Source organism: Cololabis saira, chromosome 17 (genome assembly GCF_033807715.1).
Source record: "Cololabis saira isolate AMF1-May2022 chromosome 17, fColSai1.1, whole genome shotgun sequence".
Classification (NCBI taxonomy): domain Eukaryota; kingdom Metazoa; phylum Chordata; class Actinopteri; order Beloniformes; family Belonidae; genus Cololabis; species Cololabis saira.
The window spans coordinates 39,523,780-39,540,742 of NC_084603.1; the positions used below are offsets into that span (position 1 = coordinate 39,523,780).

Below are 16,963 nucleotides of genomic sequence, written 5' to 3' on the forward strand. Positions count from 1 at the left end.
CCTTTTTTTCTTTTTCTACCAGGAAAAAGCTGGTTGCTGCCACTTTCCTCCCTGTACTTGATTATGGCGATCTCCTTTATATGTATGCCCCTGCAAATTGCCTACACTCACTGGACACCGTGTATCATGGTGCCTTAAGGTTTGTTACTGGATGTAAAGCCCTTACTCACTCTATATGCCCGAGTTGAATGGCCATCATTAGCAGCACGGCGCCTTATTCATAGGCATATTTTTATTTACAAAGCTATCCTGGGCCTGCTCCCCCACTATTTATGTAACTATTTCTCCAAATCCCAGAGCAACTACCACCTACGTTCCAACGAGTTTTATTTACTACATGTGCCTAAAGTTAACTCAGAACTTGGTAAGCACTGCTTTAAGTACGCTGCACCTGTTGCCTGGAATGCACTGCAAAAAACTCTAAAGCTAAAGGAGCTCATCAATCTTGGAGCTCTGAAAACTTGTGTGAGAGAAATTGGAGCAGCTTCATATCGTACTTGTTTCTGTTTTTAATGTGAATCCAGAGCCTTAGCCCTGTTGCTTCCTCCTTGAAATGTATTTTATCTGTGTGTTGTGATTTTTATGCCTTGTAATTGTTGTAATTTTTGTTGTGGGACTTGTGTGTCTGTAATTGTAATTTCTTTTATGCTGCTGTCTTGGCCAGGGTTCCCTTGGAAAAGAGGTTATGTGTCTCAACGGGACCGACCTGGTTAAATAAAGGCAAAATAAAAAAAAGAAAAATAAATAAAATAAAAAAGGAGGTTACCAGGGAGAATGTAAACAAAACAGGGGGCGGAGGAAAAGGAACCATGTGCGACTGTGAGAAGAAAGTTCACCTGTAAATATAAATACATAGCCCACTGGTGATTTAAATTCAGAAACTGTTGTCCCGTGATGATTTTTCAACGGCCCTATTATTTCCTTTACAAACAAGGAGCGACCAACAAACATTATTTAACCATCGTTCTTTATATATATATATATATATATATATATATATTTCATTTTTCTTTTCTTTGTGAGCATGTTTGAAATAAAGTTTTTCAAGTGCAAGTTTTTCATTCACTCATTCATTCATTCAAACGGAGGGAAGAAAACCAAAAAAAGGACAAATTAAGTTTTGGACTTTTTTCAAGACTAAAGACAGGAAAAGAGGCTGAGGGAGCTGGATGAAAAGGAGGAGGAGAGGGAAAGGAAGAGGGATGACCAGTTATCTAAGTTAATTGACATTTGTGGGAAGATGGAGGACAAAATGTTGTTTTCTTCATCATTTTTTCATTCATAATTTGAGGTTCAATTTCTTTTGTTTTCATTTTATATTAGACAAATCCTCAGTTGACCTGGTGTTGAATAAACAAGACTTGCTTTTCTTTAATCTGAGTACAGTGTTTGAATTAAGATTCCCTATGTTAACAGAAATGCATACATGTAAATACTAGCAAGATAGTTTTAGATCCAACACAAACAATTCAGGCAGTTATTTGGTTATTCATTTATTTATGTTGAACAAAAACGTTGCAGTAAATAGTAATGATATAACTGAAATATTTAGCTCAGGTTACCATCAATTTATACGCTCTCTTACAAAAATGAAATGACATCATGCTGAAAAATGGAAAGTAATATTAGATGGTCATAACACAGATGGAATATTTAACTCAGGATACCATCAGTTTACACGCTTACAAAAAAGAAATTACTCGGTGATTGATCCTGGCATACTGGATGCGCTGGTATGGGTAGATTGAAAGAAAGACAATGTTAACAAGGAAATACATATTGTATTTCCTGCTAAGTGCTGTCCCATTCTTATTTTTACCATTTGGAGCCCTCACACCCTCACTTGATCACGTGACGCTGACGTCACTGAAAGTCTGTGAGGGCTCAGGGTTTGAGGGTTTAGGGTGGAGTTTGGGATTGGGGGCATGACTCGTGCTATATGCAAAGAAACATTGCAGTAAGCCTAACAAGCACTATTTTTTCTGACTTAGATTTGAACGTAACATAATTAGTGAACAGAAACATTTGCCTTGATGTGATTAGGAATACAGTGTTTAATAAGCAGCTTATTTTCACCACAAAAGGTTATTGTACAAAGTGTATTTTTTTAAACAAAAATGTATTGATTTAACTTTGTATTTACCAGTGTTTTTCCATCAATACACAATGCTCTTTTCCTCCTGAGAACCCTTTTGGACCTTGTCAGCTTGATTGTGGAGAACATCTTTCCAGGATGGTTTCTGCTGGACTGACGTGGACCGTGGCCCGTGTGTTAGTCCCTTCACCACCTGATCCAACTGTGATTTCATTTGACCATGAAACATGTGGCTGAATTTAAAATAAAAACGTGCTGCTGCTGTAGAGGGAGCTGATGGTGTCAGAGCCTTGTTCAGTAACATATCAGGTTTGATGGTTTCTTGTTGAGTAAAGGCAGCAGTCCTCCAGGGCCTGGTCCCCACCAGGACCTGGACTGGGAAAGGCACCCCGGGGTGTTCCCAGCGCTGCCGTCAGTACTGGAGCAGAGAGAAAACGCTGTGAGGTCCCAGTCTGGCAGCACCGTTCAGGTCTGTGAGCTCGATCAGAACCATGCAGCCCAGAACCTCGGCGGCCCGCGTCCTCATCAGCTGGCAGGCAGCATGCAGCGTCCCTGCAGACAGCAGGCAGATGAATTCTCAGAGTGTTGCGGATGCGGGCGGGAGTGGAACACACACGTTGCGGGTGGTAATGGTCAGAAATGCAGCTCTACTATGAACACCAAGCTCTGCAGGGATTCTCACCTCCAGTAGCGAGAAGATCATCGATGATCAGAACCTTCTGCCCCTCGGACACCGCATCCTCCTGGATCTCCATTTCTGCCTGAAACCACAACCAGTTAACCAGGAGACTTAGAAAGAAGGAGACACAAACCAGGAGCCGTTTACCTTCCCGTATTCCAGGTCGTATGACACAGACACGGTGGCTCCAGGCAGCTTTCCTTTCTTCCTGACCAGGACGAAGCCGACACCGAGTCTCTGAGCAAGCAGCGGTCCAAACAGGAAGCCCCGGGCATCTAAACCTGGAAAAGATGGGAGGGGAAGCAGCAAAGACTTATTGTCTTATTGTTATTTAATTTGGGCTAGCACTTATCCTTCTTTTTTTTACAACCTATTCATAGACTCCAAAAATCTTTTGTAAGAATTGTTACTAACTCTCCACGTTTAACACCATCCACACCTCTGTCTGAAACATTACAAATACTAACAATCTACGATATGAAAAAGTATCAAACAGGAATCCTGATGTAAAGTCTTATGCTCTCTGTTAACTTTACCCAGACAGTTTCATAATTATTTTGAGTTTAATTCTTATTATCATTCATACCCCACAAGAAGAAGGAATGATTTACACATCCCCTTCTGTAGAACCGCAGTTGCTAAATGTTCATTTATGTATCAAGGTGTTGTGCTGTGGAACAGTTTAAAACATCTAAGTGGAACAGGCTCAACATTATCTGCATTCAAAAGAGAGCTGAAAAAAAGTGTATACATTTGTAATATATCTGTTTTTCATTCACCACTATTCAAATATATTTCTAAGCTATTTAATTGTATTCTGAAGTATCGTATAACTGAGTTATCAGTTATACTGTAAAGTAGGGGTGGGCGATATGACCTAAAATTAATATCACAGTATTTTTCATCTTTTGAACGGTGACGGTATAATATCACGGTATTTTTTGGTACGTTTTGGGAGGAGTAGCCTGTCCTGTCCCTTTATGTGAATAAGGTTAATATTTTTATAATATAATAAGTAAATGGTAGTATCCTTATCAGAAAGAGACATGGGAGAGTATTATGCATTCTCAACATATTTATTTGGCAAAAAACCTAAAGATCTTACATATACATATATATATATATATATATATATATATATATATATATATATATATATATTTTTTTATTTATTTTTTTTTTTTATTATATTATATTTTAAATATTTTGTAAACCTGTCTTAAAATGTAATACTGGACCTCGGTTGGGCTGGTTGGACAGCGGGTGGTGGAAAATTTCCCTTAATTTTAAATCCAAAACTTGACAGGTTTATGCCATGAGTATTCATATACAGTAATCCCTTGTTTTTTGAGAGGGTTACGTTCCAAAAAGAACCCGTGATAAGTGATATTCACATAGTAGCAACCCTTTTTTTTTTACAATTATTATACAAGTCTTCAAATTGCGGAGATCAGCACCGCCTCGCACGTATTTCACTGCTCTTCTGATGCTGCTGCATCCCGACTCGCGCTGTAGCGTCTTTTTCTTCTAAAGCCCGCAATACAGGTGTGTTTTTTCGAGAGAAGAACATGGTTATGGGTATTTTTTTGTCACTCTTTTTTTCTTCTGGGCAAAAAGATTATTTTAAACGACATTCATTAATTTTTTCTCCATCTTGAAGTCGGTGATTCATATTTCAGCAGGTTGAAACAGCGCTCTGCGCCCTGCTGCCGTCAAAGACCCGCCCAGCTCCACTTCTGATTGGCTAGTGTTAGTTTGGTTGAGCCAGAGCTGCTTTCCTCTCATTCCATTGGTAGACGAACTCGGTTGACTCAAACTTTTTTTTTCTCTCAAACCTTTTTTTTTTTTTTTTTTTTTTTTTTTTTTTTAAAGCAGTCAAACTCGCACGCCGAGAAAAAAAACTCCGTACGCCGGAGATCCGGCACAGTGCCGGCAGAGGTGGCAAATCCGGCTTCAGAAAGTAAAAGTCCTACCATGTATTTGTTCTGTCCGTTCACTCAACCAGCTGATTCTAATCAGCACAGCTCTTCAGCCAGGTAGATGAGCTAATTAGTGAACTCACCTGGTTTTAGTGAATGGACAGAACAAATATATGGCAGGACTTTTACTTTCTGAAGCCGGATTTGCCACCTCTGAGTGCCGGCATACTTTAAGCCCTGTCATTTCTTACTACTCTTGTCGTAAGGTGGTAGCAGCAGTAAACCTGCAGTGAAAGCTGTTTAGTCTTGGGACCGCTGCTCCGCTGGTGCTGCTCAGCGGAGCAGCGGGACCAGCTGCAGCTGCTGGTCGCACTTGCGCTCGTTTTGGCCCGGGTTGCCTCTTCATATTCACGGGCTTGCGTGTTTTTTAAGTGATGAAACAGGTTGCTTGTGTTTCCACCTCTTGCTGCCACAACACGGCAGCAAACCTTGCATATCACCGACGTTTTTAATGCCTTATTTAGGCTTATTATTTTATAATTGATTTATTACGGTATTGACAGTATTGCAAAATCCATGTCGTGGCGCAGTGTCACACCGGTGATGACTATGACACCGGTGTACCGCCCACCCCTACTGTAAAGGCCTATGTATTGTGCTTATATGGGCTTATAAGCCCTTCGGGTTTTTAATAACGTCTCCTGCACATCTTTTCTTAACTTTTTTCCTCGGTGTAATGTTCCTTTTTACGAGTGCAAACAATAAAACAAACAAAACAAACAAGACAAGTGACTGATTGATGGTGTGATCAGCTCCTGGTGCAGCTGGGTTGGAGTTCTTACCCACGATCAGTTCCACCTGCGGGTGCTTCTTCCTCACATGTTCTTCAAACAGGTCGATGGCAGCGGTCAGAGCTGCTGGCTCTTTCAGGATGGGACAGATATCTCTGCACATCAACACATCATGTTACATGTTAAGAAACATCCAATCCACCATGTACGGGAGCTAGTGATGCGCGGGTCGACCCATAACCCGCGGCTCCCGCGGGTTGCCCGCGGGGCGGGTTGGGTCAAGAAATGTTCACTTCATGGGCGGGGCGGGTGAGGCGGGTCATCCCTCGCAAGCACGTAACCTGCGACCTGACGTCACGAAAGCGCAAACAGCGGCAGCGGGAAAAACAAATCAAGATGGATGAAACGGTGAGGAAAAAAATACGGACAGGAGAATATAAACTGAGATCATTTCTGTGAGGTAGTTAGTGCATCAGACGGCAGCTGCATTGGTTACGTGAAGTGCAATTCATGTGATAAGCTGTATAAACACGAGAGCCACAAGACGGGTACATCCAGCATGACAAGACATGTTTGTGCAGGAGGATCTAAGACGTCTCAGAGTGGTATGATTACCTCATTCCTTAAAGCGGCACTATGTAACTTTTCCACCTTAATATCATATTTCCAGAGTCATTGTGATGGTACATCAACTTCCAACAGGTTTAATGAACCTCTGTCATGGTCTGAGGGGTCTGAATCGCCTTCACTGGCACTATGTAACTTTGAGGAGCATGGTAGGAACCCTGCCACACTAAAAAACTACACATTTTTAAGGCTTTGACTGCTTTACGGCATACGTCACTTCCCCCTCCTTCCCGATTCGCCGTCGAGACGAAAATGGGCGGGGCTTGGAGCTCAGAGCTCCGCAGAAGCTGGTAACCCGTTGCTGTGTTGTAGCTGCAGCAGCTCCACACAACAGACGTGGGGAAAAGATCGCTAATGGTTTAACTTTTCACCGCTTTCCTGATTGGAGGCAGAACCACGGAGACCAAGTATCTGATATAACAGAGTAAAAGAGTGAAAGAGTCGTCGGCTCGCTTGGATCGCGGCTGTAACGACCAAACACCTTCCACACAGTACCACAAACACTCACACAGACCAAGTCGGATCATTCATACGGGTTTTATTCCCCACTTCTCCAGCTAAACGCAGTTGCTGGCCAGCTCTCTGCGGTGCAATTAACCCCAATCTTCAGATAAAACTAGTTTGTTGAGGAAAAAATATTAACTCTTATTTTGTAGATGCAGAGGAAAAAAATAATCTCACGAGGAAAACAAAAATATTGCTCACGCCTCGGAGTCTCTTCAGCATAATATAGCAGTCAAAAAAAAAGAAAAGAGAAGTAAGAGGGATACAAAACATGTACTGTATGTTGTACTATTATACTAATTTATTGAAACACATGGCGAGTCAAACATTTACCAAAGCCTGTGTTAAATTGTGTTGTCAAGATCTCCGGCCCTTTGATATAGTTTCAGGCGATGGATTTTGTGCGCTGGCCCAGTCTCTTATTAACGTAGGTGCACGTCATGGCTGTGTGGACGTCAGCAGCGTACTCCCTCACAGGCAAACCGTCTGCGACAGAGCCAAAGCAACGGCGGCAGAAAAAAAAGAAATCCTTGCAAAAGAGATGAACAAAGGTCTGGACTGTGGCATTGCAATCACCACTGACATGTGGACTGACGATTACAACAAACGGGCATACACAGCATTTACTGGTCACTTCATCACTGAAGACTGGAAATTGAAGAGTCACATCATAACGACAGCTGAATTTGACTCTACTCTCAAAAAGACAGCTTACAACCTTCACGAGCAACTAATCAAGGAGCTGCATGACTTTGGGATTGAAGCTGATCGTTTACCAAAAGTCATGTTCGTTAGTGACCAGGGAGCCAACATTAAAGCTGCGCTCCGCAGCCACAAGTGGATGCCATGCACAGCACATGTCATCAACATCATCCTCAAGCACACATTTGATGTCAAAGAGAACACATCAGCATACATGCAAGAAGTGAGTCATGTAATTGACAAGTGCAAAAGCCTTGTGACTTACCTAAAGAAATCTGGTACCGTTGCTCACCTCCCGCACGCTGTGATACAGGAATGTGAAACATGGTGGAACAGTAAAGTAGCAATGATCCAATCAGTCAGCAAACAGTACCGTGAGCCAACAGGCCATGGAAGAGAAAGATCAGCTCGACAGACTGGATGGCATTCAGCTAGACGTGTTGAACACGATCACTGAGTTCTTGTTGCCTTTTAAAACTGCGAATGAAGAGCTGGAAGGTGACAAGTATCCAACCATTCAACTAGTGGTGCTTTGGTTTTATAAACTGAAGAAACACTGCGAGCCACAGTACGGTGACCCGGAGTACATGGTTTATGTTCGAGCACGGACAATGCCGCTCTTAAATGAGGAACTGTCCATCGTCTTCGCCCACAAGCTTGGGACGTTTCTTTGTCCACGTTTCAAGTCCCTCAAGATGTTTCCAGTTGAAGAGAGAAACGCTGTCTACGACCAGGCCAGACGACTGGCCAGGGAATTTGACAGATCGCAAACACCACTCCCAGCGGGGGAGCCTGAGCCAGCCACGGTTAGAGGTAAGAAAGTATTCATAAAAATATAGCTGTAATAATAATAAACAATATGCTTGTTGCAGCCGTTCCAATAATATCATAATTGTTTATTGTTATTGCATTTCAAAGGGCGATTATTGTTGATTATTCTGCATATTGTTTTATAATATTGTTTGGGTAGAGACTGAGTTGTTTTGATACCTGTTGGAAAGAGGCAGTAGTCAAAAAAGTTTTGTGACCGCTGTTTAAGTTAATTGGTTACCTAAAACGTTTTTTTCGTTATAGTATTATTTTGTTCAGTTTAAAAAGTAATTTTAGATCATGTTTTGTGTGGTAAAATAAGTTAAATAATTTTTTTTGAAGTCGCAGGTTTTTGGCGAGTCGAGCTGATGCTGCCTGCGGGACTCACGTCTTACCAAGAACAGCTGGGACAACGCTGTTATAAGATTTATTAAATAATAGGCTACATCTTATGACAGCTTAGTCTATTACAATGGTTGATTTAACAGCAATTCGCTTTGGTGTAATAATGAAGGCTAAATCGAAATAGTAAAACTATATTTTTCCATTTTATTTTAGTTGAGGACGCCGAAAGAGCCAAAAGAAAACTGGCTGCGTTCAGCGAGTGGGAGGACAATGGTGAAGAAGATGACCAGAAAGACGAGGTGCAGCGCTACATTGACAGCCAGCTATTGTGGGATGGGAATTACCTTTTAAGTTTCTGGGAGTCTCAGTCACAGGTCTTCCCTCTGCTTGGCAAGGTGGCCAGAATGATTCTCTGCATCCCTGCAACAAGTGCATCGAGCGAGCGCACCTTCAGCTCAGCCGGCCGGGTGCTCGAGTCCAGGCCAAACAGACTAAACCCCGGCAAAGTTGATGCAATTCTTTTTTTGCACAATGCTAAATGACAATGCCCCGGTTAGATTAATGTGGTTAATAGCCAAGGTTCCGTTATTCAGTTTATTGCAAATAGCCACAAAAACCTAATTTTATTTTTATTTTTGGATTTATTTCTTGTTTATTTACCAGGCTTAAGATTTGAATTTGTTGCAGTTTCCAGTGCACTGTAAAGGGTGTTTTCACCTTTGTGAGAGTGAGACTGAATAAAAGCCTTATTCAATGGCATATTTAATGAATGAGTATGGATAGTACGTACTAATGTTTCGGACGCACTAAAAAATCTCACATACTGTTTTTGCTAGTCATTAGGGTGGAAGGATGGGATTTCGGACGCAGCTATGAATTGTTTTGAGAGCCTCTCGACCATGTGACCCAGCCAGTCCAAACCTCAGCAGTTCATAACACACCCACCCTTTCAACACGTCCGTCTGGACACTACAATATGGAGAAACATGATTTTCATTTATGAATTGTTTTAATTCATAGATTTCATGTGACGTCACACAGTACTCGCAGCGCCATCTTTAGGACCGACTTGCAACATGCCGTCTATCTGTTGTGCCGTGGGATGCGACAATAATAAGTCTAAAAAAACGGGATTGACATTTTACCCGTGCTTTAAGTGGGCCGTGGGATATTGTGATGTTTAAATGTTCTTTTATTTTCTTCCTTTCACTCGTGTTGAAAGCCGGTTGAAAGCGCTGTAGGAAACAGTCATGATGAGGAACGGCTGATCCAGTTAGTTGAAATGAAAAGTTATCTATGATTCCTCCTCATTTCACCACAAAAACCACAATAAAGTGGCAGAAATAAATAATATCCTATTATTATATAGGTCCCAGAACATCGGACGGGAGGGAGAGAAAAGGTCCTGTAAGTGGGGGGGGGGGGGGACAATTAATAACTGCGTGTGGTGACGCAATCAAACAGCGAACAGCGTGGAATGAGCGGCGTGTTCGTGGTGTTAAATGCAGCCAGCATGTCAGCATGTCAGATCATTACTGAGATGTGGGAAAAAAGCAGAGGACACGAGATCCAGGCTGAGTTGGATTTGGGAGAGCCGCTTGGTGATGGAGACGTCACGGGACGCACTGCGCAGGAGATCGGGAGCGCAAGATGAACATTTGCATTAATAATATAATAAATCATATTTTATATTTTATGTTTTAATAAAGTTTTATGGTGACATGACGATATGCTTTTACTTTCTAGAGTAGTAACGTTACTGAAAAAGTGAACTGCCTTCTTACTTTTCATTACATAAACGTATCCTGTGCAGGCAATTCAATGCTATTCATCACCAGACTGTCACTTACCTTTCCTGTTACCACCAACATTTTTTTGGCCTCCACATGATGAAGTTTGGCATCTTTAACCCATCATGATGTGAAGTAGCGGTAAGCTTTGGTACTTTAAAAGCTTTGAGAGCTTTGCCGGTGTATGGAGAAGGATTGTGGACCAGGTAGATAGGCCTATATGTCCGCAAACGACAAATCTGGCAGGTTTTTGGCAGACTGGAGTGGAGTCAGTAATTGATTAGATATTAGATACGGATCGAAACCTAAAGTGTCAATTTTCTGTAGATACCGTTGCTGTTCTTCGGGAGTTAAGTGAGTTATTAGGTGAGACGTCATATTGGCTGCGCGACGGAAAGGTCCTCGGTCGGTCCTCAAGATGGCGCTGACAACAAAAAATGTCACGTGACTGAAACCCATGAATAGCCATAGTACGACACAAGCATGTGACTCCAGTTGAATTGTTGCACTACAAGAGACAAAGACGTCTCTTTATATTGCATTTGGTTACTTCTTCTATCTGCTTATTCTAGGTTGGCGTTAAAGGGGTTCTGCTGGACCTGATCCCAGTCCGCTACGGGTGAAAGTCAGGGTCCACCCCGCACAGGTTGCCAGTCCATCATTATTGGGTATTGATATTGATTTAGCTCATTTTAAACAGTTACTAAGTGACTCTACACGTTGTACTACTCAAAAGGTAAAGTACACCTCATTCTAAAACACAGAATTTTTCGATTTTATAAACTCATCATCAATGAAAACATACCACTTGCTATATTATATTATTGATGGGATTGTTATTGTGTGGTATTAACCGTAAGATCATGACTAATCTGCAACTTTTGAGCAAAAAATCTCCTTCGGGGTGGGAACAGCAGGTCCAACAGTGGTACTCAGGAGTAGTTTTGGGACATGACAGATCAGGCCGGCCAGACCACTGCCAGATGGAGAAACACCTGGCCTGCACAAGCTGCTGTTTTCAGGGATTTGAGGATATTTAATTATTATTTCTATTAGTCACATGGTGTGAAAACCTTTGAAAGTAAGCCAAAAGTCAATGCTGATCAAAAACGTCACTTAAAAAAAAAAGAAAAAATAGGCAGAAAGGTCATCAAAAAAGTACGGAAGAGTATAAGGGCCAGGCAGGAGAAAAATAAAATTTTAGAGGAGGAAGATTTTTTTTTCTCCATTATGCACTTCGAGAAAAAAGTCGAAATGTCGAGATTAATGTTGAAGTACAATTTCGAGAAAAAAGTCGAAATGTTGAGAAAAAAGGCGAAATTTCAACTATTCTTGAAATTGTATTTCAACATTAATCTCAACATTTCGACTTTTTTCTCAAAGTGCACAATGAAAAAAAAATCTTCCCCTCAAATAAGTACAGTGGAATCTTACTGCTTCCTGGGGACCTCAATTGGGACCTGAACATCACCTCCCTCACTAAAAAAGCTCAGCAGAGGATGTTCTTCCTGCGGCAGCTGAAGAACTTCAACCTGCCAAAGAAAATGATGGTGCAGTTTTACACGGCCATCACCTCCTCCATCACCATCTGGTACGCTGCTCCCACTGTAAAGGACAGGAGCAGCTGCAGCGTATCATCCGCTCTGCAGAGAAGGTGATTGGTTGCAACCTCCCATCTCTCCAGGACCTGCAGCCTCCAGGACCCTGAAGTGTGCAGGAAAGATTGCAACAGACCCCTCTCACCCCAGACACAAACTGTTCCAGACTCTTCCCTCTGGCAGGAGGCTGCGGTCCATCAGGACTAAAACCTCACATAGGGAACCACAAAACCACAAAAACAGTTTTTTTTCCCGTCTGCAGCTGTCCTCGTTAACAAGGCCCCGCTCCCCCCACTCCCCCGTCCACCACGGACTGCCTTCATAATACACACACTAGAGCTCACAGGATTGCTTTTAACTCTTTTAAAAGGACCATTACAACACAAAATAGGCATTTGCACCTGCCAAAAATTGATTGAAGGCCAAATACAGTTAATGAAAAGTTGTTTCTGCCTAAATATGACTTGATCTCATTCTTGAGCTTCATAATCTGAAAATCTGACGTTTAAGCGCTATCGCTCAACGGGCAGCTGTGCGCGCTCCCGCGGCCAGAAATCACACTCTGGCATGGAATCACTTTTTGGCACCGGCACTTTAAAAACCTCATGTTGTACATTTTCACTCTTTTCATTATGTATTTGCTTGGCAATAAACTTTTTTCTGATTCTGATATTTTTTCTCCTCCCTGGCCCAAATACTCTTCCGTAAAAAGACAAAAAATGACAGCACAAATGTATTTTTATTCTTTTCCACCATACCCATGTAATTAATTACATATAGGTATATGGGTCTATTTTAATTTGAGGACGAAATACAGTTTATCCAGCAGCAGTGAGCGTAGTGTTCTCACTGGTCTGGGATCAGTGATGTAAACCCCGCCTCATCTTCCCACACCCTGCAGGTCCTGCCCCCGGGGACGCGTGTGCGCCCCGGCCAACATCACCCCCGGGCGGTTATACAACCACACCAAAACCCGTCTCTCCGGAGCTCCCGCTGCGGGCTCGACCCGGCACAGCTCACCTGAACAGGACTCCTTTCTTGGGGAAGTCCGGGTAGGCTCGGACGTGCCTCTGCAGCAGCTGCAGTTTGAACTCTGCCGACATCCTGTCCTGTTCTGTCTGATCTCCGCGTCCCGCTCATGGATCTATGGTCCCGCTGCTGCCGCTGCTGCGGGGGCGGGACAGCACCTTTACCGCCCCCTGCCGGACTGGAAGGAGAACACAGCACAGCAGGCCTTCATCACGGACGCTGGAGCAGTTGTGCAAGTTCATACTTCATAGTTCAGGGGTCTCCAACCCAAAATGTTGAAAGAGCCATATTGAAGATTTTTTTTTCATTATGCACCTCGAGAAAAAAAGTCGAAATATCGAGAAAAAAGTCGAAATGCCAAGATTAATGTTGAAGTACAATCTTGAGAAAAAAGTCAAAATGTCGAGAAAAAAGTCGAAATTTCGTGAAAAAAGTTGAAATGTTGAGATTAAAAAGGAAAGGGAAAAAGGAAGAAAAAAAAGGAAAAAAGAAAAAAAAAGATGGAAAAAAGAGAAAAAAAGGAGAAAAAAAAGGTCAAACATTTTTGAAAAAGCTCCAGGAGCCACTAGGGTAGCGCTAAAGAGCCGCATGTGGCTCTAGAGCCGCGGGTTGCTGATCCCTGAACTAGTTCAAAGTTCAGTTCACATAGTTTAAAAATTAATACTTTACGTTCATAGTTCACCATTTTCCCTGTGAACTAGTTCAAATTCAGTTCATTTCAATATTTTTAGGTGAGAAGTACGAATGAAACGCCCCCCTATCCTAAAACTGTTCACTGTACAATCATTATTGTCCTAGTGGCTTTTGAACTTTACTCAGAGGCTGTAAATCTCCAACAATGTAGTCCATTATCAGTGTTTCTACCTGTTGCAGGTAAATCCTCCCCCTGAAGGAGCAGCAGTGGGACTGGGGTCGTTTGGGGATGTTGGGTCTTCTTGCTCTTTCCTGATCACTTTGTTTGATTGTCAAGGACTTGCAGATATTTTCTCACACTGGACGGACGCTTTAACTCCACATGACGTTTCAAATTTGAAGTTGACGGGGCAGAAGCTCGGACTTGTTTTCTCAGCGCAGGTGGACATCATTTGCACAGAAAGGTGAGATTTTTACCGTCAGACTCTTTGGGAGACGATGTGTAAAATTCCCTCAGATAATGATAAGGATCATCATCTGACGGCTCGCTGACGCTGCGTCTGCAACGTCTCTCTCTTCTCTGGTCATGTAAAGATGCACCGGGCTCAGGTGGCGTAAGAATTTAGCACCTCCAAATCCGAGACTAATGGCGCTTTTCCACTAGTATCTACTCAGCCCGACTCGTCGTGCAGAGTAGATACTTTTCTGTAACTATTCTGTCGAGGTTCTTAGCTGCTGAGTCGGCTGTATCTGACATCACACTACAGGCCACCGATTGGTCGGGGGGTTGGAGTCAGACGTCTGAGTCAGGAGGAGGAAATCAGAGAAAGAGACTGACGGATTCTTGTTCATTTTATTCAACAGGCAATGCCAGCACAAAAGTCTGTTTCATGATCCAACTCTGAGGTGCAGATGTTCATAAACCTGGTGGCTGAGGAGAGAATTAAAAAGGGATCATTCTAGACAGAGATAAGGAACGACCAGGGGCCTGTACTACGAAGCAAGTTCAACATACCCAGGATATCTTTTCCTTATCCAGATTCACTAACCCGGACAATTGCAATCACGCTAAGCGGTCACACGACGGTGGTTATCAACTCGGTATATCAACCCAGGTTTCTCCAATCTGGATATGAGCGCGTGCACATAAAAGGGGCAGTGTTTTCAGCGCATGACCAATCCGCTGTCAGAGCCGCTTATTTCAGTAGCGAAGAGCAAACAATAATTTTACGGAAATATGATGAGTATAGGCATATAATACAGGCAAAGATCAACACAGTTGCAGCTGCAAAATGCAGGAAAGACAGCTGGCAAAAGATCGCTGACTGTATAAATGCGTAAGTTCATAGGGATATAAACATCACTGCCCCATCATTAGGGCATAAGTAGATCTGACTATAATTACAGTTGTCTAATTCTGTTAAATGCATGTGTTGCTTAGATGTATTCGTATGGCGTGTATGACAATTGTAGCCTCATTCCTTCAGCTGCAACCCCAGCGGAGTGAAACGCACATGGGAGCAAATAAAAAATAAATATAAAAACATAATTCAAAGCGGTAAGTAGGCTCACTTTCATATCTTAGAAGTACAACAAGTACAAGGCTTTAGTGTTTCTATCACTCTCTGTTTTAGGATGATATCAGTATACAAAAGCACAATGAAATAGCATTGACATTACTTGCAGCAAACAGAAAAAAAAATGACAAGAAGAAGATCGGAGGGATCCTCTCACGATCCGCGCACCGAGCTCCACTGGATTCTCTTCGAAAGGGCATGCCATTTTCCAGGAGAGCTGATTGGTCAGTGGGCGGTGCTTTTATACCCGGCGATCTGTATCTCGAACATAACCTGCTCCGGAGCAGGTTAGCTGTTCAGCATAAGTTACCATGGCGATGTACCCCGGTAAGAAGTGAACCACCGTCGTAGTCCTGAAAACCCAGGGTTAAACCTGAAGTTACCTCGCTAACCCCAAATCCCGCTTCGTAGTACAGGCCCCAGATCTACCAGGAGCTCTGTCTCTTCATAGCTGCTCACGGCTCCAGCTGACTTTTCAGCAGCGCAGAGACAAACTAACAAAAAAAAAAGCTTCGCCGCTTGAAGTTTCTCTCACTCTCATTTTTTAACTTGATATCAAACACAAGCCACAGACCCAGCAGCACATCTATCATCTCCTCCAGGTTCTACATCTTTAGTGTTGTTGTCTTCTCTGTTTAGATCACACAATCAAATACGTCACAGCAGCTTCGCTCCACCAATCAGGAGGAGGGACATTGGAAGTGTAAGAAACCAGCTGACCAGAACTTAGGGGGCTATTGGAACCCTAAAAATGAACTGGTTGACATTTTTTCTACACAATAAGAGCTTTTGGTATCATATCCTCAGTATAATTTAGTTTTAATAAACTGGGAGGCCTTGAACTGCTACTAAGATGCGACCTTACCATTCAAAAACTTCAGATCAAATTATCCAGTTTTCACCAACAGGTACTTTAGTATTGGAAACTTTTGTATAATCATAATTTTACACCCCACAATAGTCCAATATGGAACAATCGATATATCACAGTCAAGAACAAGTCGTTGTACAACAAGAACTGGATGGAAAAAGATATTTGGTCTGTCCTTCATTTGGTTGATAGCGTTGGTGATTTGTTATCATATGAGAACTTTTGCCTTAAATATGACCTTGCTTGCAACCGTAATACATTTATATATATCCCCAAAGCCATCCCCAAATCTATTTTGAATTTGATAAAAGGTGTTTTAACTAACTAACCTACTCCTATCAACCCTCATTTTCCACAACTTTTGGTTGGTGGCTGTGACTTTAATGAGGTTAAAATGCCAAACAAATCAATTAGAAATATGTTTAATTTCATTACAAATCAACTGAAATATTGCAAGCCTTTTATTATTTTAATATTGCTGATTACGGTTTACAGTTTAAGATTAAGATTCCCCGAATATTCAAATTTTTTGAGATAGGATATTTGAGTTTTCTTAAGCTGCAATATTTCAGTTGATTTGTAATGAATCCAGAATGTATGACATTTTTGTTTTTGTAATTGCATTACAGAAAATCACAATATTCTAATTTTCTGAGACAGTCCTGTATCCGCCCCATCGAGCGCTGCTGCGATACGTCAACGTCGCCGCCATATTGGATGTGGCAAGACTGCGCTGGAAACTAATACAAGTAAATTGACTTATTTTCATAAAACGCCTTTCTACTAGGAGTAATTCATCTTATATCAGCTATAAAGAACAAGGTAGTGCCGAAAAACAATATATATATATATATCCCCCCTCACAAAAATAAGAAAAATAGTGAAACATATTTTCTCAATTTTTTCTCCACCATTTTTCAGACAACAAATAACATTCTTATTTTTGTGAGGGGGGATATATATTGTTTTTCGGCACTACCTTGTTCTCTATAG

General features: G+C 42.0%; 1 protein-coding gene across 1 annotated transcript; it reads right to left on the minus strand.

The window, feature by feature from the left end:
- Window positions 1-1,477: 1,477 nt before the first annotated feature.
- Window positions 1,478-13,898, minus strand: aprt (adenine phosphoribosyltransferase). The gene is made up of 6 exons (XM_061745348.1): window positions 13,754-13,898; window positions 12,881-13,067; window positions 5,536-5,639; window positions 2,922-3,055; window positions 2,778-2,856; window positions 1,478-2,647 (listed from the first exon to the last, which is right to left on the minus strand). Exons 2-6 carry the CDS (start codon window positions 12,961-12,963, stop codon window positions 2,508-2,510), a joined length of 540 nt encoding a protein of 179 aa, XP_061601332.1. The 5' UTR covers window positions 12,964-13,067; window positions 13,754-13,898; the 3' UTR covers window positions 1,478-2,507.
- Window positions 13,899-16,963: the final 3,065 nt, after the last annotated feature.

Coding starts and splice junctions, on each gene's coding strand:
- aprt (XM_061745348.1), bottom strand. CDS start 12,963: ATGTCGGCAGAGTTCAAACTGCAGCTGCTGCAGAGGCACGTCCGAGCC. Junction 5,640..12,880: donor AAGAAAGGAGTCCTGTTCAG/GTGAGCTGTGCC, acceptor GTTGATGTGCAG/AGATATCTGTCCCATCCTGA. Junction 2,648..2,777: donor TGATCTTCTCGCTACTGGAG/GTGAGAATCCCT, acceptor TGCTGTCTGCAG/GGACGCTGCATGCTGCCTGC.